Raw genomic sequence first — 27,665 nt, forward strand, 5'->3', positions numbered from 1 at the left:
TCAGGTAAAGAATTGAAAACATCTGGAACGTAATTGTTTTGTATAATCCTAACCTCCCCATCCAAAATACCTAGGAGAGTGAATTTTTATTGACATGCCTGACCCAGAGAGGTCTAGTCTATATTTGATTTCCTAACCTTCAACACCCAAAGATGGGTAAGTTTGTTTTTTGGACCCAGAGTTGAGATGGAACAGAGGAGATGGATGGTAGCTTCGTTTTGGCGGAGCACTCAAGTGGGGTCAGACCAGCCCAGCCAGACCCAGACCAGGCAGCCCTTCCCTAGAGTTGGCATCTGCGCGGCACGCATTTGTGTGAAGAGAGTCCCGATCTGCGAGCTTTCGAATTGGTTCCTGTGTTTAGCAAGTTCGCTAACTTCGAGGGTGCTGGCCGCTTCCCGCCAAGGAACACACCTGCCCGTGACTGCGCTCTTATTGGCCAGACCCCGACACAAGCCTCCTGGCGTCAGCTGTAGGGGCTCGTCCCTGGAGGGAGAGTCCCAGCCAGGGCTGGATGACGTCATCAAAGGCGTGTTTAGGCCCTGAGGAACAGTGGGCGGGGTCTGTGGGAAGGTGTGAGGGGGGCTGGTAGGGGGCGTGGGGGCGTGGCCGGGCGGTGGTAACGTCACGGGGCGGGGCGGTGCAACTGGCGCCCGGGTAGGTAAGCCCGGCGCCTAGCGGCTGCGCTCACTTAAGACGGCTAGCCGCACGAAGTAGCTTCTAGGTCATCTGTGTCCCGCGCTGCCGGTCATGTCCCTGAGAAGCAGCCTCTCGCGTCTCCTCCGGACGCGAGTGCATTCCGTCCTGAAGAAGTCGGTTCACTCGGTGGCTGTGATCGGAGCCCCGTTCTCACAGGGACAGGTGAGAACCGGGACCTGGCACCGTGGGGCAGAACCTGGAGAAAGCGGGGGTGGGGTGAGGGACGGGGAGGCGAGGAGAAGATGGGGAGAGACGGAGGGGCACGAGGTGGTGGGTTCCCGCTATTGGGCACCGGGAGAGCACGTGGGGTTTTCCCTGGTAGAAGATGGGGAGGGAGGAAGGAGATGGAGGGCATCCTGTTTGCGCTGCGGGCGGGGGGCCGCGGGCTGGCGGGTTTCTGCGGCCTCCCCTGGAGGAGCGAGAAAGTGGTGGGACCCGCTTGGGGTGTTGGAGGGGAGGGGAGGAGGGACAGGATTTCATGGAGGGGCTGGAAGGGGGAGAAACCGGCCAGAATACCCGGTGGAAAATCGAGGGAGAAGAGGTTGAAGAGAGCGACCGAGGATTTAAGGCTTCAGGGTCTATTCTCAGAAAGCGTTCACTGGCGGGGAAATTGGCGCTGCCGGCTCTCGCGGCGGGAGGCCGGGAGGGGCTGTTTTGATCAATGAAGGAAACCTGCGGTCGTGGAGAGCTCACCGCTCTAGAAGTCCGGGCTCAGGCCTTTGCCAGCCACACTCACACACCCCCCGGCCGCCGGATCCTGACCTGGCTCAGCCCCTTCCCCTGTCTTGGCCTCTGCTTGTTCTTCCCACAGCCTGGGGCTTGGAAGGTTGATGGGATTCCAGTAATAGTTGTTTTCCCCTCTTTCCCTGCAAGTGTTTGAAATGAGCAGCCCTCAGGTGAAAATAAAATGAAGGGCTAATGCTGTCACAGGTTTTCAGAGGGATCTGTTGGGAACTAAGTATAGAATTAGCAAATTTCTGTATTTTTGTGAAATAAAGTGGTCTTATTTCCAATCCTCTGACCTCAGATCTAAATGTGTAATTTGTGTGACAGAAAAGAAAAGGAGTGGAACGTGGTCCTGCTGCCATCCGAGAAGCTGGCTTGATGAAAAGACTCTCCAGTTTAGGTAAGTAGCTGGATTTGAGATGTCTGTGATGGCCGGTAACGGACCAGTTCAGTCTCCTCTTATATCCAGGGACTGCCGAGTATCCGCTGTGTTCTTGGGAAGCATCTCTCATCCTCCCTTGGATTCCATCTGCAGTTCAGGATCTATCCGGGAGTCTTCAGGCAGTCTTGTTGCAATAAAGAGAGTAACTGTGTGTGGAAGGCAAGGAGGTGGAGTGACGCAGGACCTGGAGCAAGCTTAGTGGCTACCAAGCAGTGCTAAGAACGCTCGCTCCAGCTTTAACCGCTCAGCTTTCCCCCCTCAAATTCTAGTTCTCTTAATTCTGTCATGAGGCGGTTCTGATTCATCAGTCTAACCAGTTTCCTCTCTCCATGTCATTTGTTTCCTCCCCAGGATGAATAGCCTTATATTACTGTAAGCAGAGCCTTAGATCAGTATTTCTCAAACTTTTCCCTGATTATGAAAATCACTTGGGTTGCTTGTTTTGTTGTTTGTTTGCTTTTATTTTTGAGCGAGAGAGAAACAGAGATTGGGTTACTTGTTAAAAATACAGGGTCCTAGGCTCCTCCATGGAATAGTCTGGTTTATTGGCTCTGTGGTGGGACCCAGACATGTGCATTTTCACAAGTGCCCAGGTAATCCGCAGTAAAGTTGCAGTTGTGTGATTAGGATAGTACTCTAAACTTCTTGAAGATGACCCACAGATAAATGCTATATAGTAATAGAGAACACTTCTTTTGGTAAGAAGGCATCAAATTCCAACTTGAATGGGAGGAATGTTCTTCCTTTTATTTTACCTGAATGTTTCTAGCTGCTTTTTAAGGTCATTTCCTCCATTCACATTAGGACCATTCACAGATCTTTTCTGAAGCTGTAAGTGCAAAATGCATGGCAACAGGGAGCTGTAGGTCCTGAAGATAATCATGTGGAATCTAGGTGAACTACAACTCCTTTCCCTACTCTTGCTTTGAAATCTCCTCTGCTGATCATTGAGTTCATTAGGGTGGATCATCTCCTAAAACAGAGGAATAATGAAGTCACCAAAATCACCTTGAGTTGAGGTGTACTTCATATACCTCTGGCTACGTCTAGATATGGTGTCTTTGGTTGAATACTCAAAACTCTCCTCTGTTAAATAATTAAAGTTTCTTCTTCAATAGGGTCTCTTTCTTAATCATTTTTTTAAAAAGTTTATTTATTTTGAGAGAATGAGAGAAAGTGCTAATGAGCATATATGTGTGCCCTCCAGGAAGGGGCAGAGAGAGAGGGAGGGAGGGAGAATCCCAAGCAGACTCCATTCTGTCAGCACAGAGCCTGACATGGGGCTTGAACTCATGACCTGAGATCGTGAGATCGTGACCTGAGCTCAAACCAAGAGTCAGATGCTCAACCAACTGAGCCACTCAGGTGCCCCTCTTTCTTGATCATTTTAATAACTCTCCAGGTTCATCACTGAAGATTAAAGATAAATTGAGATTTAGTTTTAATGTCATAAAGGGAAGAAGTTTCTATTCCTGTTTATAAATGAGGATACTGTCCCTTTAAATCCCTTTTTAAGTTTATTTATTTTGAGAGCGAGAGAGAGAGTGAGTGGGAGAAGGACAGAGAGAGGGAGAGTGAGAGAATGCCAAGCAGGCTCCACGCTGTCAGCACAGAGCCTGATGTGTGTGGGGCTCTATCCCAGGACCCTGGGATTGTGACCTGAGCCGAAATCAAGAGTCAGACGCTCAAATGACTGAGCTACCCAGGTGCCCCAAACCCTTTTTAAAGGCATCGTTTTACACTGAAGACAACAATTTCTGGTGATCGCTGGTTTTTAATACTGGGTAAACCTCTGCAGCCCATCTGATGAACTGGGCCTGGCCTTGCTCGAATTGCCTGCTCAGTGCTCAGTTCTACCTTAAGAGACTGATGAATCCATTTCAGCCTCTGACACGGGACACATTTATAATATTCAGCTGAGGCTGCTGATTGAAAGGGAAGGGCACATTTATAGCAGCTTCCCTTACTCATGCTTTGTAGACCTTTCCTGTCCTAGCTCATGGAATTTTCCCACTCCAACCTGGGAAAGGCCATTCTCCCTCAAATACTACTCCCTCAAATAACTCCTCTGTAAACGCTCACCCTACAGTGATGGTGAAGCTTCGGTTTATTTGGTCTTCCCTTTAATTTTTTCAGATATTTTCAGTTTTACAATTTATATCCTTACCCTGTAGCAGACTGGAAGGCCAGTATCAACAGCAGCCCAAAATAGAATCTCATTGCATATTAATATGATTGTGGCACTCAGCAGATTTCCAGCATGTGGTTTTGGCTAATCTCCAAAAATATGTTGGAGAAAGGTACCATGAGAAGTTTCCATTGCTATATTGTGAAACAGTACTAAAGTAGTACTTTCGAAGAAGCAGCATGGGTCAAATTTGAGGGGACAGAAGACTCATGGAAAGGTAACGTTCACAAATCCCTTTGTTCCTTGCTTTCAAGTCTGCTGTCACAGGCTGCTGGTGTTGTCATAGCATTGGTCAAACTTCCTGTTTTCTTGAATGAATGTATTTGACTTAGTGTCTGCTTTTGGTTTTCCCTTTTCCCGGATTTGATAAGGACACCAATAATGGTTCCTCTGTCAGGTAACCACTTATTTTAGTATATAAGGAGAGCCTGAGAGAGATGAAGAGGCAATTGCTCTGGCAAGGCTCAGATGCGGTACCTCTGCTCCTGATTCTGGTTAGCTCTGACAGCCATGGTAATTTGCCCCTTTTTTCTTCAGAGGTTAAAGGAGTGTTCTGTGGGGGGAAGATAGCTGTAAACGGAGATGAAGTTTTCGGCCTTTATCATTGTAATTAGGTAATTTGACTCAGCTGTGGCACTGAAAGGAGGTTCCGGCCACTGAAACAACCATCTAAATTAACTGCCACTGTGACCAAGCCAAGAGTCCCAGAGTTTATTCAGGAAGCCATGTGGGAGCTACTCTGATTACCCTCAACTAGGCTAGAGACCTTTGTTCTTCCTGTTCCATTTGGTGCTCTATCAGAACAGAAATCTCTTTGGTTGAGACCCAAGAATCTGGTCTGCTTCAGGAAGAACGAGAGAGGGCCCGAGGTAGCTGCTTCACGTGAAGATCTGAAGTACGAGAGCTGTTCATTTGGTACAGATTGGTGTGTGAGTTCAGGGGTGTGTATTTGCTTTCAGTGGTTGGTAGAGAAAATCAGCATTCATGAGTCTAGTTGTATAATACTGCTACTTGAGCCTGGCTTCCACCCTGCTGTTCCACTGAAACTACCTTGAGCAAGCCCACGGATTTGTCAGCCTTTATTTTGCTGGACCTCTCTATTGTACAACTGACCACTGTATTCTGGAAATACTCTGTTAGCAGACACTATTCCCTTTTGAGTCTCTTCTCTCCATTGACTCCTGGACTCCTCTGTGGGATCCTCCTCTCCTTCCCAACCCTCAAATATTGACCCGAGTGTTCCTCCAATTTTGTTCTAAGGAGCCTCCCCCGCCCTCTCACAGATGTCTCAAACTCAACTTGTTCAAAACAAAATTCATTATCTTCTCCCTCAAATACACTTCTCCTGCTGTCTTTCCACTGTCTGTTTCATGCTATCACTCATTATCCAGTTTACTCAAGTCCAACTCTAAGACCATCACAATCCTTTGCTTCTTCCCTTTTGTGCCTTACATGTTGATCACAAAGTCTTGTTTGTTTGTTTTTTTTCCTCCTAAATGATTAGAGTCCTTCAGCATAATGGTACTGCTGTACTTGTGTCCTCCTGACACCTGACTATAACTTTCCAATGATATCTTTTGTCCCATTCTTGCCTTCCTTGGCTCACATTCTTTGCTGCCACCAGAGTGAGCTAAGACTTTCTCCTTGGCTTAGTTTTACATGCATCCATGCTTCTCAGTCCTGTCATTCATATACTATCTTTGCTAATTTGCCATATTTTTCATTTTGGTGTTTTTCTTTAAATTGGACTTAAAGCCTCATATGTTTAAAATGTAGCCTGACCCTATAATAAACAGTGAAATCTCAGGCTTGTACTAGATACAGTTTTCTAATACACTCTCATTTAATAGTTTTACATTTTGATATCTGCGCTTCAGCCCCTAGTGCTATGTGTTCCACGTGTCAACCAAAAGGACAGCTTCCACATAATTTGACCCTAATCTACCTCAGCTTTCTCTCCACCCACATTCTGCCTTATTTTCATGGTAGCTAGAGTTGTGGGCACTTGACCTAGGCTCCACGAACAGAAGCACCCATCTTAAACTTTGACTTGAGATTCAAGAAGAAAGGGCAGCAAAGAGTTAATTTTGTGATGGGCAGAGGTGGTAGCAATGCTAGCAGTGGCTTCTGTCCAGTCTTGGTGGGGTCAGCCATGCCAGCTCCATGCGGTTCCTCTTCCCAGTAGTGGAGGTGACCGTAGCAATAGGCTCTTTCCTGGACCATCCAGCAGTATGACTTTTGGAGGCTTTATTCCTGGTAATATGGCCTTTAAAGCAGATATTGGCCCTCTTAAAGACTCTGGGAGTTGCCCAAATTGAATAAATTGCTTTTCTGCTGTAATTAGCCAGAATAGGTTTCTGTTGCTTGCAGCTTAGAGATCCTGATTGATACCTAGTTGACATATTCCAGTGAGGAAAAAATTGCCACGTGGACTGCAATATTCAAAATCCTCCCTCTTTCTAGGCCCTTGATGATAAATTCTTGTTCTTTTGGTTGCTTTTTCCCTAGTACTTGACACAGTCTTCTTGTAAGTTAATATAACTCATTAGGTTACAGTTTCTTTGGCCGTAAGTTAATTTAGGACTATATCTTCATCTTTTTGGATTTTAGCAACTCCCTGTTCTCTTGGTGCTTTGATTTCTGAACCATCATGTTCCTTAATGTGACTTGGGAAAAGAACCTCAAGTTTTAAAGATATTTTCAAGTTCCAGGCATACCTGACTGTAGTAATGTGTTACTGTGACTTAAAAATTATTTTTAAACAATTTATTTTTTACATTTTATTTATTTTTTTGAGAGAGAGAGAGACAGAGCACAAGTAGGGGGTGGGGGGGATGAGGCGAGTGAGAGGGAGACACAGAATCCGAAGCAGGCTCCAGGCTCTGAGCCGTCAGCACAGAGCCCGACGCGGGGCTCGAACCGCGAGATCATGACCTGAGCCGAAGTCGGTCGCTTAACTGACTGAGCCACCCAGGCACCCCTAAAAATCATTTTTAATATTCTAGATCTTAAGTATATATCTAAAGAGGGTTACAAGATTGTATACACTTGCTAAAACTCGAACTTAAAATGTGAGTAATATAGAGTATGCATCAAAGCTTTTCAAACATCATTTTCAGGTTTTTTTTTCTTTTTTTTTTTTAAATTTTTTTTTAACGTTTATTTATTTTTGAGACAGAGAGAGACAGAGCATGAACGGGGGAGGGGCAGAGAGAGAGGGAGACACAGAATCCGAAGCAGGCTCCAGGCTCTGAGCCTTCAGCCCAGAGCTGGTCGCGGGGCTTGAACTCACGGACCGCAAGATCGTAACCTGAGTCGAAGTCGGAGGCTTAACCGACTGGGCCACCCAGGCGCCCCTGGTTTTTTTTTTTTTTTTTCTTAAAAAAAATTTTTTTTTTATGTTTATTTTTGAGAGAAAGCACGTTTGAGTGGGGAAGGGGCAGAGAGTGAGGGAGACAGATGATCTGAAGCAGACTTCTGCTGACAGTGGAAAGCCTGATGCAGCTCTGTGGGGCTCAAACCCACAAACTGTGAGATCACGACCTGAGCCAAAGTTGGATGCTTAGCTGAATGAGCCAGCCAGGCACCTCTCAGGTTTATTTCTCAAAAACAGCTTTTAGGGGCGCCTGGGTGGCTTAGTCGGTTAAGCGTCCGACTTCGGCTCAGGTCATGATCTCACGGTTCATGGGTTCGAGCCCTGCATCGGGCTCTGTGCTGACAGCTCAGAGCCTGCAGCTGGTTTCAGATTCTGTGTCTCCCTCTCTCTCTGCCCCTCCCCCCACTCGTGCTATGTCGCCCTCTGTCTCAAAAATAAATAAACCTTAAAAAAAAAACAGCTTTTAGTCCCTACAAACTAACAAGTTCATTCACTTTTTTTTTTTAATTTTTTTTTTTAACGTTTATTTATTTTTGAGACAGAGAGAGACAGAGCATGAATGGGGGAGGGGCAGAGAGAGAGGGAGACACAGAATCGGAAGCAGGCTCCAGGCTCCGAGCCATCAGCCCAGACCCCGACGTGGGGCTCGAACTCACTGACCGCGAGACCCAGGCGCCCCCATTCACTAACTTTTATATTCAAAAAATTTGAGTACTGCTAAGGCTTAGATACTGGGAATATAATAGTGAACAGAACAAATCCTTGTTATCTTAGAGCTCATTCTAATGAAGAGTGGTTGGAAACAGACATAAGTAAAATCTACAGTATGTCAGATGGTAATGGGTACTGTGGAATAAATGAAGCAAGGAGTGGGGAATACTAAGTAAACATTGCATATGTAGATGGAGAGGCCTTACTCAGAGGAAGTCATGTGAGCAGACCTTTGGCAGGTGAAGAAAGGAATCTGGGAGCATTTTAGGCAGATGAAACAGTAAGACTCAGAGACAGAAAGGTATCTGGAATGTTCAGGGAACAAAAGCCATTACTGAGCTCTAGCCAGTGATTGCTGCATGGGAAGGGGGGGAGGGCTTTCTATGCTTCTCTCCAATTTTTCAAGAAAAGCCAGAAATATGGATTTTTATGGTAGATCTGCATTGTTTATTTTATTTTATTATTTTTTTTAACGTTTATTTTTGAGACAGAGAGAGAGCATGAATGGGGGAGGGTCAGAGAGAGAGGGAGACACAGAATCTGAAACAGGCTCCAGGCTCTGAGCTGTCAGCAGAGAGCCTGACGTGGGGCTCGAACTCATGAACCGTGAGATCATGACCTGAGCCGAAGTCGGACGCTCAACCGACTGAGCCACCCAGGTGCCCCTGATCTGCATTGTTTTAAGAAATCTATATCCATACAATGGAGTATTATTGAACCATAAAAAGGAATGAATTGCTAATTCATGCTACAGTATGGGTAAATGTTGAAAGCATTATACTAAGTAAAAGAAAGCAGGCACAAAGGCCACATTGCATGATTCCATTTATATGAATTGTCCAGAATAGGCAAATCCATAGAGGCAGAAAGTAGACTAGTTCAGGGACTAGTGGGGAGAAGGCAATGGGGAGTGGCTGGCAGTGGGCACTGGTTTCTTTCTGGAAGGTGATGAAGCTGTTCTGTAATTAGTAATTTGCTTAGCAATATGCTGTGGCAAGAGCATATATCACTGGTGTGCATGAATAAAGGCAAATCTCTTAAAGACATTGGGATTTGGCAAATATCCGTATAACCAGTCTTATAAAGGCAGCAAAGAATTTAACTTACACGTTTTGTTTCAAAGTTGTTTGATCCATTTGTCATGTTCTAGACATTGTGCTATGCTCTTGCTATAGTGTCATTCTTAATTTGTTAAGAACAAATGATACCTGTTAGAATGGCCAGCATCAAAAAACCCAGAAACTAACAAGCATTGGTGAGGATGTGGAGATATTAGAAACCCTTGTGCACTGTTGGTGGGAATGTAAAATAACTTAGCTGCTGTCAAAAACAATATAGTGGTTCCTTGGAAAATTAAAAATAAAGTTAACATGTGACCCAGCAATTTCACTTCAGGCATATACCCCAAAGAATTGAAAGCAAGGTCTTTAAGAGCTATTTATAGACCCATGTCCATAGCATTATACACAATAACAAGAAGGTATTCATACAAGGGAATATTAGCCTTAAAAAAGGAAGGAAATTCTGACATATGTTGTAACATGGGTGAAACTTGAGAACATTATGCTAAGTGAAAGAAGTCACAAAAAGACAAATGCTGTATGATTCCACTTATGAGGTACCTAGAGAAATCAAATTCATAGAGACAGAAAACAAAATGGTGGTTGCCAGCGACTGGGGGAAGGGAGAATGAAGAAATATTGTTTAATGGGTACAGAATTTCAGTTTTGCAAGATGAAAAGAATCCTAGAGGTGGATGGTAGTTAAAACGGTTATATAAAAATATGAATGTACTTATTACCACTTAAAAATGGTTATTTTTGGGGCGCCTGGGTGGCTCAGTCGGTTAAGCGTCCGACTTCGGCTCAGGTCACGATCTCGCAGTATGTGGGTTCGAGCCCCACGTCGGGCTCTGTGCTGACAGCTCAGAGCCTGGAGCCTGTTTCAGATTCTGTGTCTCCCTCTCTCTCTGACCCTCCCCCGTTCATGCTCTGTCTCTCTCTGTCTCAAAAATAAATTAATGTTTTAAAAAAATGGTTATTTTTAGGGGCACCTGTGTGGCTTAGTTGGTTACGTGTCTGACTTCAGGTCATGATCTCATGGTTTGTGAGTTTGAGCCCTGTGTCAGGCTCTGTGCTGACAGCTCAGAGCCTGGAGCCTGTTTCATATTCTGTGTCTCCTCTTTCTGCCCCTCCCCTGCTTGAGTTCTGTCTGTCTCTCTCAAAAATAAGTGAGCATTAAAAAAAATTTTTTTTAATGGTTATTTTTAGGGGCACCTGGGTGGCTCAGTCAGTTAAGCGTCTGACTTTGGCTCAGGTCAGATCTCGTGGTTTGGGGGTTTGAGTCCCGCATCGGGCTCTGTGCTGACAGCTCGGAGCCTGGAGCCTGCTTCAGATTCTGTGTCTCCCTCTCTGCCCCTACCTGGCTTGCACTCTGTCTGTCTCTCTCTCAAAAATAAATAAAACATTAAAAAAAATTTTTATGGTTATTTTTTAAATATATTTTTAAAGTTTTTATTTATTTATTTTGAGAGAGAGAGAGAGACAGAGAGTGGGGGGGGGGGGGCAAAGAGAGAGGGAGAGAGAGAATTCCAAGCAAGCTCCACATTGTCAGCACAAAGCCTGATGCAGCTCAAACCCACGAACTGTGAGATGATGACCTGAGCCAAAACCAAGAGTCAGATGCCTAACCTGACTGAGCCACCCCCCAAAATGGATATTTTTATGTGTATTTTACCACAATTTAAAGGAAGCCTTAATTCATATTCTATTCTAACTTATTTTTTAAGAACAAGGTTGTAGCTTCTCTTAAGACATAAAAATGCCACGTGCTTGAAGAATTTTTTTGGCTTCTTAGCACACTGTTTTGCTCTATAAATCAAAGCTGAGAATGAACAAACAAAAAAAGTAAAGTATGTCCTGAAGACTTCGAGAAACTTTCCCAAGCCCCTACAATCAGCAGAAGTAGTTGAGAATCTCGTTTCTTGCTGTATATGACCTGATGGCTGGATTGGTGCAGTCAGCTGTCTTCTCAGCTCTTGCAGCAGCCAAAGAAACTCCATGGCACTATCATAAGTGGGTGGTCTCCTATTTCTTAAAGTCCTGTGTGTTCCTAGTGTATTCCCTCTCTCATTTCCCATGACAAATACTTCAAGTCTTTACCCATAATCCTCATGGCCCTGTCTTTCCAACTAAGGCATGGACTCCTTTACAGTTCTTCTCCCTGTCATCCCCCAATTAGTTGTATCGACCCACTCTCAGAGGATGAGGGATACAGTCCTAACAGTATTAGGGAGATGCATGTGAAAAGAGCACAAAATAACAATGGCTTAAGAAAAATAGTTTCACTCTCCAGTAAACAGAATCTGGAGAGAAGTCCAGAGCTGGTTTGGCCGCTCTGTAAGTTCAGACCTAGATTCTTACCTTGCTGTGTTACCAGCAAGGCCTCTGTCTAGTGGTCCCAGATGGTGTGGCCTCGTTTCTGGCAGCAGGGCACAAGAATGGACAGAAGTGGGCAAAGGGAGAACTCTGTGCTTTCCCTTAAGGGAAGTTCCCAAGAAGTTGCAGGATGTTTCTGCTTATCGTTTTGGACCCAAAAGGCCACATGGCCACACCAAGGAACAAGGGAAGATGCCGAGTTTAGTCTCCATTCTAAGAGGTCATGCTCCCAACTAAAGTTCTGTCTCTGCAGAACAAGTGAAGGACAGATCTTGGACAAGTTAACAGTCATACCACTTCCCTGGGTTCTAGATCCCATCTCTCCTGACCTTTGAGTGTTCTTGTTCTAACAATTATCCCTTCCCTCCCTTTGTTCTGCAAATCTTACCATCCTGCCATCCTCCTTGGTCTTTATGTAGCCTTCCAGCTGTTGTCCAGTTGTTTCTCTTCCGAGCCACCATCCTGGCTTCTCTGCTGCCCTTTCACACTGCAGTTTGCTATAATCTGAGGTCTTGAGCCATCATTGCAATGAAATTGGTTTTGCCGAGGTCTCAGACCTCCTACTTCCTAACACAGTAGACACTGCAACATTCACCTTTATTCGACACTGTCTGCCACACCTTTATTGAAACAGACACCATTCTCTTCTGGTTTTAGCTCTCTGGTTGCTTTGCTAGATCTTCTGCTACCCCCCCTTTACATGCTGGTGTTCCTCATGGGTTCTCTGCCCTTGATTCTCTTGGTTTAATGTTGTCTCAATTGGCAGTTTGTCCATTCCCATGGCTTTTCTGTCACCTGTATGCTGATGCCTCCAAAGCTTTATTTCCAACACTTGTTTCTGCTCTCAGCTCCAAACCTGTATCCCAGCTGGCTTCCATGTGTATATTCTTTTTAACTTTCTTATTATGGAAGTGTACAAACATAACAAAAGTAGATACAGTGACATAGTGCATTTGTCGTGTCTGTTGCCCAAGCATCAATCATCAATATATGGCAATCACCCTACTCCATGCCTTTCACAGCAAATCACAGACATCCTATTGTTTTATCTGCAAATACTTCATTAGATATCTTCAAAATATAAGAATTCTTTAAAATTTAACAATAATACTATTATCATACCTAAAAGAATATCAAATGCCCAGTGTTGGATAAATATGATAATAATAATAATAATAATAATAATAATAATAATAATAATAATAAATCTCCTCCCAACCAAGAGAACCTTTCCATAAAGGTAGTAGAGAAAGCAGTTATTGAATAAGCATTCAATCAGGAAATCTGCTAAGAGATTGCAAAGATAAAGAAATCTCCCAGGTGCAGCCCATTACATGTTTTCAAGATAAATAATAACTAGTCCTCTGGTTAGAGGATTTGACAGTAACATTTGTCAGAGCTCATCCTAACTTTATCATAGAAATTTGAACAACCACCAGAGGAAAACAAACTTCTCATATCCTAAGGCAGGAGGTATTTTAGCAAATTGGGGCAGGCTGCCCACCCCCTGTGCCCACAGAAGTTAGCCTCTGAATTTCCAGTCGTTGAGGGAAACATTCCTGGGGTAGGAGATTGACAAGAGGCTTATTTAATGTTATAAACGTTTACATGCATTTGAAAAGGACAGAGAAGGAACTTCTGAAACAAAAGGGAGCCAGGAGTCTTCCCCTTATAAACAGGGAAAATTAAGTCTATTTTTCCTTTGTCTCTGCCCTTAAACCAGTTAATGTCGACATTGTTTGACAGACTTAAGTTTTTTGCGATGTTTATTTACAGTTTGTTTGACTTGGGATCTTTATCTTCTTTTTCTTCTTTTTCCTTGTGGTGTATTTGTGGAGGAAACTAGGTCATTTGTCTGTGTAATAATCTGTTTGAATTTTGCAGATTACATCCCTGTGGTGTCCTGTGATGTGTTCTTTTGTGTTTCCTGTAAACTGATAATTGGATCTAGATCCTTGGTCAGATTCAGGCTTTTTTTTTCCCCCTGGCAGTTCTGCAAAGTTGGTGGCAGTATATACACTTCCATCAGAAGTGATGTTATTCATCATTGAACACTGTGTAGAATTGATCCTTGTACTTGCTTCTGTGTGTTTTCAACAGGATAGTCTCTGACATCTCAAGGCCATCTATCCAGAACTGACCTCATCATCTCCACTCCCTTCCCCTGTGTCTTTCTCATCTTTAGAAGTAGAGCCAGAAAGCTGCAGGGCAGGCCCTTTATTTCCACACCCCCTCTAAGTATTGCTGGAATCTACTGCTTTATCTTTACAGTCCCCTTGTGGAGCTACTCTTCTCCGGGCCAGTCCATTTCCCTCAGGCCCTCAGTACACTGGATCTGCAGTGTAGATTTTGTTTTTTTTTTTTTTTTTCTTTTCAACGTTTTTTTTTTTTTTTTTTTAATTTATTTTTGGGACAGAGAGAGACAGAGCATGAACGGGGGAGGGGCAGAGAGAGAGGGAGACACAGAATCGGAAACAGGCTCCAGGCTCCGAGCCATCAGCCCAGAGCCTGACGCGGGGCTCGAACTCACGGGCCGCGAGATCGTGACCTGGCTGAAGTCGGACGCTTAACCGACTGCGCCACCCAGGCGCCCCTGCAGTGTAGATTTTGATTTCTCACTTCCTGACCCTACTGCTTGGGTTCTGGGCCCTGCCCCCTCTTCTGCCTCCTCCTGCCTTTTCCTTCCACAATCCTCCCAGGAACCCTGGGCTCAGGGGAATTGTGAATTGTTCTCTAGGGCTGAAGGTATTATATGCCTCTTCTGCTTGGTAAGCCTTTTCCCCTTCCCCTTTTATTCCTGGCTAATGCCTTCAAGATTCAGCTAGTGCCCCTGATAAGTCCTCCTGGCTCTTCCTGGGTCTGAGTCAGCACTTTCCTCTGTTCCCTTCACACACAGTGCCCGGCTGCCTCACAGCAGTAAGCACTGGACTGTCCTCTCACCAGGCTGGGAGCTCGTTGAAATCTGTGGCCATACCTCATCTCCACATCCCCAGGACTTACTAGAGAGCCTGGCACACAGGAAGCACATAGTCCGCCTGTGCTGAAGGAAGACAGGGGCAAGCATCCTGGCCTTCTCCTGTAACTTCATTCAAATCATGCCCCATGGGATTTTCCCAGATCACTGTTTCCTTTCTCTCAAAATGATTGGCTCCTAAAAAAAAAAAAAAAAAAAAAAAAATGATTGGCTCCTCAGAAGCCAGCTGATCTCCTGATTTTTGACAATGTATGACTCAGAGTAACTGGCATATATCAAATTGTTTAACTCTTACAAGGTATTAGGCTACTAGTTGATGAATTTATTTAAGCTAAATGTAAAAGTAGGTGATAACAGCCAGTTGTTGTCCCCTCTTCGAAACCTATGTTTCTTCATCAGGACCTGAGTCGCTGATGGTGAGTGCTTCTTCAAGTCAGGCTGGCCTCTAGTTACTTTAGAGAGCTGTTGCATTATTTATTTCAACATCCAACATAGCACAGTTCAGAGTCCTGGAACCTAAGGGATTACTGTGGTTGGTTTAAATAATTTAGTCTTTGAGTTAATTTTTTTCTTCCTTTTTGTTAAAAAAAATTTTTTTAATGATTATTTTTGAGAGTGAGAGTGTGCTCAAGCGTGAGTGGGGGAGGGGCAGAGAGAGGAAAACACAGAATCCAAAGCAGGCTCCAAGCTGTTAGCACAGAGCCTGACATGGTATTTGAACCCACAAACCACTAGATACTGACCTGAGCCAAAGTCAGATGCTCAACTGACTGAGACACCCAGGTGTGCCCCTCCCTCTCTCTTAATGACCAGACTCTCTTGGTAGTGAGGGTGTATTAATATAATAGATGTGAGTAATGCTGAGATTGGGAGAAGATAGACCAAATCTTCCTGGCTCCCTACCCCCTGCCAAGAGACCAGAATTACTGAATAGAAAAAGAAGTAGAAAACTACTTCCTGTGTGACCCAAGAATTGAGTCACAGCAGGGCGTGTGGCATTGTGGTTAGGGCTTCTGAGAATTGGTGTTCCAAGATTAATTGGCTTTGCCTTTATATTCTTTTATAGGAGATGTGGACGATTCAAGCTGTGAGTGAGAACCGGACTCTATAGGAGCCATTTCAATGAGAAATCAGTGGACCTATGTGTGTTTGCTACTTCTCACCAGAAACTGATTTTATCAAAATGACATAGTCCTATTACAAACAGGTTTTGGGAAGTCTTAGGTTACACCATCAGTTTCAAGGAAAAGGGTAGGGTGGGGAGACAAACCACAAAGGTGCTTCACCCAACTGAACTAATACGTAATCCTTAGCATGTGTAGGCTTTTCCTTGTTATCTCATTTAATACTCCTGGAAAACACGTGAGATAGGACAAGCTCAGGAAATGAACTTGGTTGCAGATCTTGACTCTTAGGAAGTTAGGGGCTGGAGGGCAAAGATTCTTCCTTTTGCATCTACTGTGGCACTTGACTTCCTGTGGCCATCTTGTGTGCGCTCTGCTTTCAGCCCAGAGTGGTCTGGAATGCAGTCTGTCTGGTCTGAGGTTCCCTGGGAACACTCACCAGGAAGCCAGCCCAGGGTCTGGGGCAGGGAGCTGGACATCACAACCGTTGTTAACTGGCAATGCTGTACTCACTAGCCTGATGTGTTGCCCTTTAAATCCTTTCTGGAACAAGGTAGAATATCAAGAACCTAAAAAAGATCACGTATTCTGAAGAGCAGTATTTTATCCCCAGGGATTGTCACTGTCTCTTCCTGAGGTTATACAGTGGAGCAGGCTGAAGTTTTGTTAGCATGTTGACAATGGCAGATCTCTTTTCCAGATAAGCTCAACAGTCTTGTTCTGAATGAGGGAAAATGGTTATACTGCTGTGTCTTGTGAAGCCGGAGGAACCCTCCTCTTCCCTCGATCCTGCCTGTGCTAGAACTGGGCTGTTAGGGTGCTGTCAGCCAGCGGTCCATCTGAGAAGGCCTGAGCTGGTTCACCGTGATCTAGAGGCATTAGAGGGCTGATGTGAGCTTGGTTCAGAGGGCATACATTGCTAAGCTTATCTTCAGACAGTGATACTCTGTTTTCCTTAGGAGAGGACGGACATAGCTAGAACACCAACTAGCAAGGAAGTTAAACTGGTGCTGCAAGTCATCTCGGTTACATGTCTCGAACTAAACTTTAACATTTTTTCCCCTCCCTTCCCCTCTCAAAATTTTTTTTTAATGTTTATTTTTGAGAGAGAGAGAGAGAGAAAGAGAGAGAGCATGAGCAGGGGAGGGGCAGAAAGAGAGGGAGACACAGTAGACCGAAGCAGGCTCCAGCCTCTGAGATGTCAACACAGAGCCCGACGTGGGGCTCGCGCTCATGAATGGTGAGATCATGACCTGAGCTGAAGTCGGACCCTTAACCGACTGAGCCACCCAGGTGCCCCTGAAGTTTTGAGTTCTATATTTAGATTTTTTTACTCAAGAATCACATTCATGCAAAGGCATCTATTGACACCATGTTTGTATCTTTTGATCTTGAGGTTAACTCTGGTACATGTCAGATGGACATGTCTGAAATGACTGGCCTGGCTGGCTCACCTTCTGTCCTCAAGCCAATGCCACTTTCCCTGCCCTGGTCTTCGTCAGCTGTGCTCCTCACTGCCTCAGAGAACTGGGTGGGGAGGAAGGAGGTGTTAGGAGCCCTGACTGAAGCAGCCTCCTCAGACTCAGAAGATGTGAACTACAACAAATACGTGTTCTCTGCGTGGTAGGATTTCTTGCCCTAATGCACTCGATACTGAGTCTAAGAAGAGCAGATTTTTACAGGCCTCCAGGACACATGATTCTGGAGGTTGTATAACCTCTGGCAGTTAAATGGCCCTAAATAAAAAATGAGTTTACCTTAAATAAGTCTCTTCGAAGGTTATTACCCAAATCACATTTTAGAGGTAACAGAAATTCTTATGTCAAGTGGCCTGAAGTAACTGGCCTTCTTTTCCTAATGTAGACTTCAGGCAACACTGCCACTGTTTTCAATAAGCTGGTTCTCTAGTACCCTTCTAAGGTCCTAAGGATTAGCAGTTACATCCCTTTATAATGCCAGGACTTCCCTTTGTGTGGGGCTAAATCTGTCACGTATGATATTTGAGTCTATAGCTTTAAAGCCACCAGTATTAGTATCCTCCCAGCATTAAATGAGATCTCTGAGTCTTTGTATTTCTCCACATTTCACTGACTTGTTATTCCTGACAAGTCATAATAAACATGCCATCCTATTCAGGGACAGTTTGAAAAAAGGCACAGTAATAGGTCCTTAGCTTTTCTCAAACTCTGTTGTTCTGCCAGTGGGCTACCTGTGTGCAGTAGACTCTTCCGGGTGTCAGCCCCCTTTTGAACCCATTTCTCTTGACTTGCTGGGAGCTTGGAAGGTAAGAGCTCCTTGTGAGTAGAAGTCAGCAGTGGCAGGGGGCGCCTGGGTGGCTCAGTTGAGCATCCGACTCCAGCTCAGGTCATGATCTTGCAGCTCGTGAGTTCAAGCCCTGCGTCAGGCTCTGTGCTGACAGCTCAGAGCCTGGAGCCTGCTTTGGATTCTGTGTGTCTCTCTCTCTCCCTCTCTCTGCCCCAACCCACTCACATTCCGTCTCTCTCTCTCTCAAAAATAAACAAACATTAAAAAAAAAAAGTCAGCAGTGGCAGAATGGGGAACCTTCATGCTGTTGAAATGTTACCTTCGTGCTAACGTTGTCTTCTGTGAACCTCTGAGCAAAGGGCTCAGAGGCTTGTCCTACACAGAACTATTAATTTTGCTGGATTTCTTCCTCTGAAGTGTGTGGATGACAGTAACAGCAGGACATGAGGATTAGCAGCTATCTGTAGTGCATGTAGCACGGTGTGGTGTATGGAGACAATTTTGTTCCTTTCCTCCTTTCCTGTCACTGGCTTCCTTCAGGGATTCCTTAGTGATCAGGGCTCTGAGATAGAAGTGCTGTCCACAGATACTGCTAAGGGCTGTTTTGATTTCTTCCCCACCAGTTGGTTACATCATTCTGTTGATGCACTTGTGTTCTCGTTCCACTCTGATGGAGCCTAGAGAGGTTTATCAAGGCCAAAGGTAACATTTGGGCTTAAAAGATCAGAGTAGTATTCGGTGTATTTTTATTATCAGCACTGGAGAAGCAGTGAGCCTGTGCCAGTATCTACAGAGGTTTACTTTCCCACTGCAAGTGAAAAATGAGAGCCCTTTCAAGTTGGTTCTAAATCTGTTTATCACGAGAGCTTTTTTGAAGTCTTAGGTTTATTCTGTCCTACAATGCCTTCTTAGAAGGAAGTGTAGCAATGAAACCTGATGTCTCATCTGATGAAGACTTGCAGATGAGTTGACCTGAAGCACAAACAGTCCGACAAAGGGACAGCTGCCTTAAGCATGACAGGCAGATGCTCTTTCCATATTCTATTTGCTCTTCACTAGGACTCTAAGGTTCTCTAAAATTTAGTGACACCACTTTTTTGCCTTTGAACAGGAAGAATTTGCCATAGCACTCAGATAAAGTAATAGCTTCATTATTACTCTGTTCATCCTGTTCTTATAAAAAACTAAACTCCCTTCAACCTCCCCACTCCTCAAAAATGCTGGCCCTTGGGTTACAATTCATGTTCTCTTCAGCCTCCTTTGCATTACTGCTCCAATTTGCGAACTTCTCATTTCTGTTAAATTGCTCTACTGTTTTCAAACCTGGCTTGTGTGCATTTCTTCTTTCAGAACCTTGTTCACTGTTTAGAAACCAATCCTGGACTCTTCTCCACTAGTCCTTTGCTCCAATGCTATCAGTATAGCAGGCATTAGAGGAGAAAGGCCCCGAGAGGCTATATCAGGATGGCATAGTACATTTGCTGATTCAGCTCTATAATGAAATAGGATAGTTAGGATTGCCAATTGTACAGATCAGCACATAAGCTTTAGAATTTTGAGGTTTTTTTTTTTTTTTTTAAGTTGATTTATTTTTGAGGGAGTGAGAGCATGAGCCAGGAAGGGGCAGAGTGAGAGGGAGACACAGAATCCGAAGTACGCTCCCAGCTCCACACGGTCAGCATAGAGCCTGATGTGGGGCTTGAACTCACAAACTGTGAGATCCTGACCTGAGCCAAAGTTGGATGCTCAACCGACTGAGCCACCGAGGCTCCCCAAGAATCTTGAGTTCTTAATCACTTAAAAGTTATGGCAGCAGAATTTAAAAGTACTACTTGCAGCAGAGATTGCTAGCTGTCCACCAAATCCTTTCTCTTCTGGACAGAAGTTAGATCTGATTTGCTGACCAGTACCATGTGAGCAGGTATGATGTACCACTTGTGTCCCAAGGCCTTTAAAAATAGATGTTTGCCTTCTCAGGGCTTTCTTCCTCTCTTGCTGCCTTGATCCTGGGGAAACCCAACCTCAGCCACACAAATGGCAAAGCCCTAATTATGGCAGAGCCACAAGCCAGGAGCTTGGTCTCTGAATCGTCGCACGAAGGAAAGCCTCCTGCTGACCTACAATATCCACCCTGGATGTTAAAGGAACAAGAAACCAATTTACTGTGTTTGAGCCATTGTTTGGGGGAAGGTTAGTTACAGCAGTTAAGCCTACTCCAACAACCTTATTTAAAAGAATAGTATGGGGGTGCACTGGTGGCTTAGTTGAGCATCTGACTCCGTCTCAGCTCAGGTCTTGATCTCAGGGTCGTGAGTTCAAGCCCCACATTGGGCTCCACACTGGGCAGAAGCCTACTTAAAAACAAAAAGTACGAATTATGTTTATGCACAAAGGTCAAGCAAAGATGGAGTAGTCAAGCCTGGGAAGTGGGGTAGGGACTTTCACCATTAGACACTTCCCTTATAAATTTTATAAAAATTTTCTATTACCAGTAAGGAAAGAAAACAATGAAATAGCAACACAGTGCTAGTACAAATTTTACTTGATGTGGGAATAGTTCCTTGACCCCTGTCCCCCCAGTCCCTGCTGAATTTCCTTTCATTCCCTTAACAGTCCTTGTCCTTAGTCCTTGCCTGGCACTTTTGGAACATAAAGAGCAGAAATGGGAGTACTATAGGGTAGGCAACTCAGGCAGGGCCTTTCAGGATATTAATCCCTTCAGGGGGTCTGGTCCTCAGCTTTGTGGACCCAGGAAGAGGAGAGTTCATTTTGCTTAAATTTTATTATTGAAGTATAGTGACACACGATATTAATTTCAGGTACACAACATAGTGATTTGACAATTCTGTACATCCACTGTACATCCGTGATAAGCATAGTTCCCACTGGGCAGCAAACATTATTGTATTATTGACTGTATTCCCTATGCTGTACTTTTAATCTCTATGGCTTATTTTATAACGAAGTTTGTACCCCTTATTTCCCTTCACCTACTTTGTTCATGCCTCCACCCCCTCCCTCTGACAACTATCAGTTCTCTATTTGAGTCTGCTTCTGTGTTTTAGATTCCATATACAAGTGAAGTCATATGGTATGATCTTTCTGACATTTCATTTAGCATAATGCTCATTAAGTCTGTCCATGTTGTTGCAAAGGGCAAGGTTTCATTCTTTTTTATGGCTAGCATGTCATTGTAGGTGTATATATATGCACCTCATCTTTACCCCATTCGCCTGTGAATGGACACTTAGGTTGTCTTGGCTATTGTAAAAATGCTGTGGTGAACCTAGGAGTGTATGTATCTTTTCAAATTAGTTAGGAACAGAAATCTAGATACGTGTGGAGTTTATCAGGCTTTCCAACCCAGAGACTCCTGTTAACCATGATGTATAAACCAAAATCCCCAATCAAAATTATGATGAGCAACAGTCCCTCCGATATCCACTGTTAGGAGGCCCTCTTGCTGGTATGAGGGCAACAGGGAAACTAAGTGAATAACCAGAGCAGGCTGTTTGGTGAGTAAGGAAGGAGAGCAAATGGGAGTTGGATAATCTTAGAAGAACCCACTTTCTGGGCTGTGAATTAATCTGGTGATCCGCATCATGGAGTTGCATACTTAATAAGCAAAATTCTTTTATGAAATTGAGTCTGTCTTCCTTGGGAGAGTATTCTTTAAGACTGCCAAATTCTCTTAAGGTTCCTCTATAGGCTTTCTGCAGCTTTTTTTCTGCTAAGTCAGTAACAATGAGCTGAGTTCTGTATTGTCATACTTATGAGTCTACAAGTTCCATGACTGGACTTGTATGTTCCCCAAGTTGTCACTTATCCACTGGGTTGATTCCTATGTATTTATTTGTCCTGTGAATAGTGAGTTAAAGTAGTCTTCAAAAGTTGGTTAATATTAACATTATTTAATTAGATAATAAACCTTTTCTAATTGTATACCTAATATTATAAAACACCAGACATGCCCTGATGTCTTATACCTATTAAGAACTTAAATCCTAGAAGTGGCAGAGGGGGCGCAGATATAAACACGGATATAGCAAGTGTAGGCACGGACATTCAAAATCTGTCCAGCCCAAGACTGTTGCCAATAGCAAGACTTGATACTGACTTAAAAGTTAGTCAAAGCTTCTATTAAATCTAAACTGTGCTCCTATACTGAGATATTATAAAGTGCTTATCCCTTACGGCTTTTTCTTTTTAAAAGATTTTTATAGATGTTTTTATGGTCATATTTTTTATCTTGTATCCCAATGGCTTTGGCTTATCATATTCTTCTGCCTTTAGTATTTTCTCTTTAAGTTTTCCAGATCTTCTCTGGGTGTTTTTATAGGATTAAAGCGCAATGAACAAAAGATACATACAGAATTCTGCAGCTGTAGGTGTATCATAATTTTGGAAATAGGATAAAGTTTTCTATTTTGCTTCCAATATCCCTTTTAGTAGTGATCCTCTGGTTGGCCTTATGTTACAGGCTGTTGGTTCTCAAATTTTTACATTTTCTCAGTTGTTTGCTTTGAATAGAGAATGGGCTCAAAAAGTAAAGCTCAAAACTGTACAGTTTAAATTCAAGATGGGTCCGCGCTGGTCTAATCCAAATCTTTAACACAAATCTCTTCCAGAATTACTATCCTGTGACCATTTCCCCTTCACCGCCCTTACCTAGTCTCCAGTTTGAGAAGCAGGGTCTTAAGAATACAATCTATGGTAACATTATGTTCTCTGATAGTTCAGATCTGTTCGTGATAGAGTTGGATTACTTAGTCCTAAGCCTTTATGGCATCCAACCAGTTTATTAAATGGTTACATGGCAAGACTGGTACTTACCGTAAGGTAAAAATTAACATATAATGACTGGTGTCATAATTCTTTGGAAAATGTGGAATCTAAGAGCAAAAATATAGTATATTGTCAGAATATATCACTATTTCAAAATGAAAAAAAAATTTTTTTTAAGGATTTTATTTTTAATCTCTGCACCCAACGTGGGGCTCAAACCCACAACTCCGAGATCAAGACTGGCATGCCCCTCTGACTGAGCCAGCCAGGTGCTCTCCCCACCAAAACATTTTTAAGATAAGTCTGTGCTTTTATTGGTCAAAGAGGCTACTTGAGGGGGATTAAGCCGGAGGAGTGGGTGGCCCCGATGCTGGGGCCCCACGTTCATGGGCTTGTAGGTAGGGGAGAACTCCCACAGGTAGTGGCTGATCCTCTTGGGCTTGACATCCACCTGGGGGAAGGCCTTGCCGTTGTAGATGCCCGCCATCTTGCGCGGGACGTTGCTATCCAGCAGGTGTGTGTATTCACCATCTCTGGCTTGTCTGTGGGCGGTGCCTCCTGGTTGTCTCTGCAGGCACACTGGGAGCAAATGCTGCTTCCACTGCTGTCACTGAGTCAGCTGCTCGGAGGATGTGTCCAGCAGCTGGTCTAGGTGTATGCTGTAGTAGGTAAACCTGTGAGAGGTTTGCTGCTCCTCCCATTTCCACCAACCTGTGTTTTTTTACAAAAGGTCTCACTAGTGTTTTTAACATTTGTTTTTTGAGAGTGTGCAAGCAGGGGAGGGACAGAGAGAGGCGAGCAGAGGATCTGAAGCAGGGCCCCCACTGACAGGTTGACAGCAGCGAGCTCGATGTGGGGCTTGAACTCATGAACTGTGAGATCATGAGCTGAGTCAAAGTCAGACACTCAACCGACTGAGCCACCCAGGTGCTCAGTTCTTAAAGAGAAGGGATCAAAAGGGATTCTTTGGGAAACCGTGTAGTCAAGAATGTATGTTTTAGGGGTAGGTGGCCTGAATTTGGGTCCTGCTTCTGCCACTTAGCAGCTCTGTGATTTTGGGACCTTCCATTTTTTCATCTATAGAACAGCATGATTTTAGTGGTCTAATAGGATAGTTGTGAGTTTAAGAATTTTTGTCAAGCAATTAAAACGTTGCCTAGGATCTTGGTAACAAAGACCTTTCTCTTACTTTTAGGATGCTTTAGGTCCTCAGATTGGCCTTTTATTAAAAAAAAAAAAAAAAAGTTTATAATATTAAAATTACTATGTATGTATTTTTGCTCTAAATTAATAGTACTTAATTTTCTTTAAATTCTATTGGTTCATATTGGTATTTTACTTTCACTTTATAACTCTGGGATATGAGGTTTAATTGCTACTAATTTTGTGATTGTTAGGTTAAGTCAGTGAACATTTCTGGGCTTCATTTTCCATAACCCAGCTTTTTTTGTCTGCAAAATGGTGTTCCTAATAGGATCTACCCCACAGGATTGCTGGGAGGACTGAGATAATCATGTGACAGTCCTGCTACAGTCATGTGACATTTTGAGTTTTACTGTGGCAAAATGAGTGTGATGTGTGCACTTTGTCACAAGTTCTTATCTGTGGCCCAGGCCAGTAAGAGTTGGAATATCGTATACAATTAATCTTGTCATCCCCAATTTGTTCCCAGGCTGCCGCCTGAAAGATTTTGGAGATTTGAGTTTTACTCCAGTCCCTAAAGATGATCTCTACAACAACCTGATTGTGAATCCTCGCTCAGTGGGCCTTGCCAACCAGGAATTGGCTGAGGTGGTTAGTAGAGCTGTGTCAGGTGGCTACAGCTGTGTCACAGTGGGAGGAGACCACAGGTAAGCTGGGATCCAGGGGTGGTGGAGGAGCTGGATAGTATGGTGCTTGTGGTCTAATGAGTTAGCTTGTCTACTTCCTCACTTAAAAGTAAAATATCCTTCAGAATTTTGAAGGTATGACGTGCATAATAGTATCTTAAGATCTACGATCCTGAGTTGATGGAGGCACCTATGGTTTTCATTGTAGGACACATTGTGTAGTATGAGGACAAGTTCAGAGATGGACAATCAAAGTTTTTAGAAACATGCTCCTCTCTTGAACTGTCTTATGACTTTCATTTGGCTATTCGAGAGAATTGGAAGGATACATTAGTAGGCTGAATTGTTTTAAGCAGTTTTGCAAGTATGTTCAGGTTCTCCACTTGCCATGTGAGTATGTTCTCTACCTTCACAGTATGGACTTTAGGATCCTTCTCTTAGTGAAGCAGCATGTACTTCATTGAGCACTGCTTGATGTCTTCTCAAGTAGTGCTAGGGACTGTGGGAATTGTGATTTATTAAGACTAGATGAAATAAAATACACATGGGATTAAAAAAAAATATTGAATTCTACAGAATTTGAGAGAAAGAAGAGATCCTTCTGGGCAGAGCAGTCCTATTTGAGCTAAGTAATGAAGGTTTTTGGCAGAAAGAAAAAAGGCATTAAAGTACTATGAGTACTGAGCACTTCATATAGATCTCATGATTAATCTTCATGATAACGCCATGAAGCAGATACAGTTTTACCTAATCTGTTAGGAACACTGAGGGACAGAGGTCAGATAATTTATCCAACTTCTAGAGCCAGGAAGTAGCAGAGGTGAGATTCAAATTCAGAGGGCAAATTCTGAAGGCAATTAGCTTTTCTTTTGAGAGTCAATCTAGCAACTTCCCCTGAGGTGCACACAGAGCTTTTCAGATCTCTTAACAGAAGTTGAATCTTTGTTACAACTGGAAATGCAGGTAGATCTCATTAGGAATAAAATCTCAGGTAGAATAAGACAGTAGCTAGGTTTTCTACAGTGATCCAGTTAAATCAACCAGAGGGTGGGCCTTCTTCCTTTTAGCTCAGTGTTATCTCTTGAAGTTCATTTACATTGACTTTCTTTTGGTTGTCTATTTGGGAACTGCTTATCAACGTGATCATCATAATGTTTGGCTTTTCTTTTTTCTGTAGTTATCTACATTGCAGCCCTTTTCACTGTTCCTGATTTTTCTGTTCAGTGCTAAAACTAAGGCTATCTGGAAGATTCTAGAAAGGAAGGGAGGAGTGTATATATTGAACAGCTACTGAACATTTTAAAGGAAGGAGGCATCTTTAGGTCACCCTGCTCCATTTACACAATATGATATAAACTATGGTCTTAGACATCAAACTATCTCTGACTTAAGCCAAAATTATCCCTTTCAGAAAAGGAAACTGTCTAGAAAAACTAGATAACCTGTGCTAGATCACAGCTTTCTGGAAAACAAACAGTAAAGTCCACCACTTTTCACACTAGACCATGCTATCCCACAAAAAGTCCCTTTGTGGGGCATGGAGCTTAAAATGTTGTCTCATGCTATACTGACCAAGAAGGATAGCTGTACTTAGTTTCTAAAATGCATAAGCTGCACTTCCCATCTATGTCAAATTCTTTGGTTACTGGGAAGCTGGGCAGCTTTCCAACCACGATTTCATCAGCTGTATTCCTACAATGGAGACAGGACAGTTAGCCCATGTACACAGAGTCCCAGGACAAGGAAAGGCAAAAAACACTGATACATGAATGTCATGCTAATAGATAGAAGATAACATGCAAATAAATGTTTATTTAGTGATCTGATAAATGAGATCTTTAATTGGGTTCCCCTGTTACTTTAATGTCTTTAGCAATTTTGACTTTTCCTTTGAGGAAGTAGCACATAATCTTTCTACAAAGCTATAATGCTAATTTTTATCCTTAAAAAGTTAATAGAACTATTCTTTTTTTTTTTTCTTTGATTCTTTGAAAGTAATAATTAGATCTCCCTGGTCTTCCTTAAGTATTAAATATTTGTGAGTTGTTACATATAGAACATACCACTTAACTGGATTTCATTCATTGAACAAAAAAGGTAAGGTCCTTTTCTGGGCCAGGACTAATATCAAATTTTAGGGAGAGCAATGACCTCTGTCAAACTAGAATGATAAGCAGTCAACAAATTTTGAATCTTTGGAACCTTCCACTTCTCCTTAACTCACTCAAGGTTAATCTTTGGGAACTACAGGCCGAGGACTGTTGGGTCATCCAAATCCAGCCGCAGTCTGAGGCCCTGACTTTGCCCTGAGGACAAAGTGTGAACTGCACTGACATGAGGATATTTGTTACTGGTGATGTTTGCCAAGCAGAGGGCCTCGATTATCATGTTTGTTTCTTGTAGCCTGGCAATTGGTACCATTAGTGGCCACGCCCGACACTGCCCAGACCTTTGTGTGATCTGGGTTGATGCCCATGCTGACATCAATACACCCCTCACCACTTCATCTGGAAATCTCCATGGACAGCCAGTTTCATTTCTCCTCAGAGAACTACAGGACAAGGTCAGTGGGCTGAAATGAGAAGAAAATTGAATTGCTTGCATGGATTATGCTGGGGCTTTGAGGAACTAGTTCAATGCGATTTCTGTGAAGGATGGGCTGATGGTGGTGGTAGAAATATTTAGTATTCCTTCATTTGTTCATCAAAATTATTACGGGCTAGGCAGTCTACTAGATGCTAGGGATATAAAGAGGACCAGGATATGGGCCCTGCTCCGAGGAAGGGTGTGTGTGTGTCATAATCTTGCAAGAAAGGAAAGTGGCATAACTCTAGTGATTGATATACCTATAGCACGAGGACTTCTTGGTTAGAGGTCCCCAGTCCTGCTTCACTCTCAGATCCACTGGTCCAGAGGAAAGTAAAATTATGATTACCTCTCGGTAATATTTTCCTAGGTGGTTTAGAAAACATGGGAGTCCGTATTAGGTATAGACTAGAATCTGTATATCCTTCCCCTCAGTGAGGGACCAAGTTAAAGCAGGATAGTACAAAAGTTATTCATTAGGCAGAATTCCTGTTTTGGCTGTAGGCAACGTAAGATGGCAGTTGGG

General features: G+C 43.4%; 1 protein-coding gene across 2 annotated transcripts in view; it reads left to right on the forward strand.

The window, feature by feature from the left end:
• The first annotated feature begins 615 nt into the window (after nucleotides 1-615).
• The window catches only part of ARG2 (arginase 2), a 31,529-nt gene continuing 4,479 nt past the window's right edge, over nucleotides 616-27,665 (forward strand). The window contains exons 1-4 of one of the 2 annotated variants that reach the window (XM_042943576.1): nucleotides 616-858; nucleotides 1,750-1,822; nucleotides 24,397-24,574; nucleotides 26,957-27,116. In XM_042943576.1, coding sequence (XP_042799510.1) covers nucleotides 748-858; nucleotides 1,750-1,822; nucleotides 24,397-24,574; nucleotides 26,957-27,116 — 522 coding nt within the window. In that variant the 5' untranslated portion in view covers nucleotides 616-747. The remainder of the gene's footprint in view (nucleotides 859-1,749; nucleotides 1,823-24,396; nucleotides 24,575-26,956; nucleotides 27,117-27,665) is intronic. The other variant, XM_042943575.1, reaches the window with a different exon arrangement.

Source organism: Panthera leo, chromosome B3 (genome assembly GCF_018350215.1).
Source record: "Panthera leo isolate Ple1 chromosome B3, P.leo_Ple1_pat1.1, whole genome shotgun sequence".
NCBI classification, from domain to species: Eukaryota; Metazoa; Chordata; class Mammalia; order Carnivora; family Felidae; genus Panthera; species Panthera leo.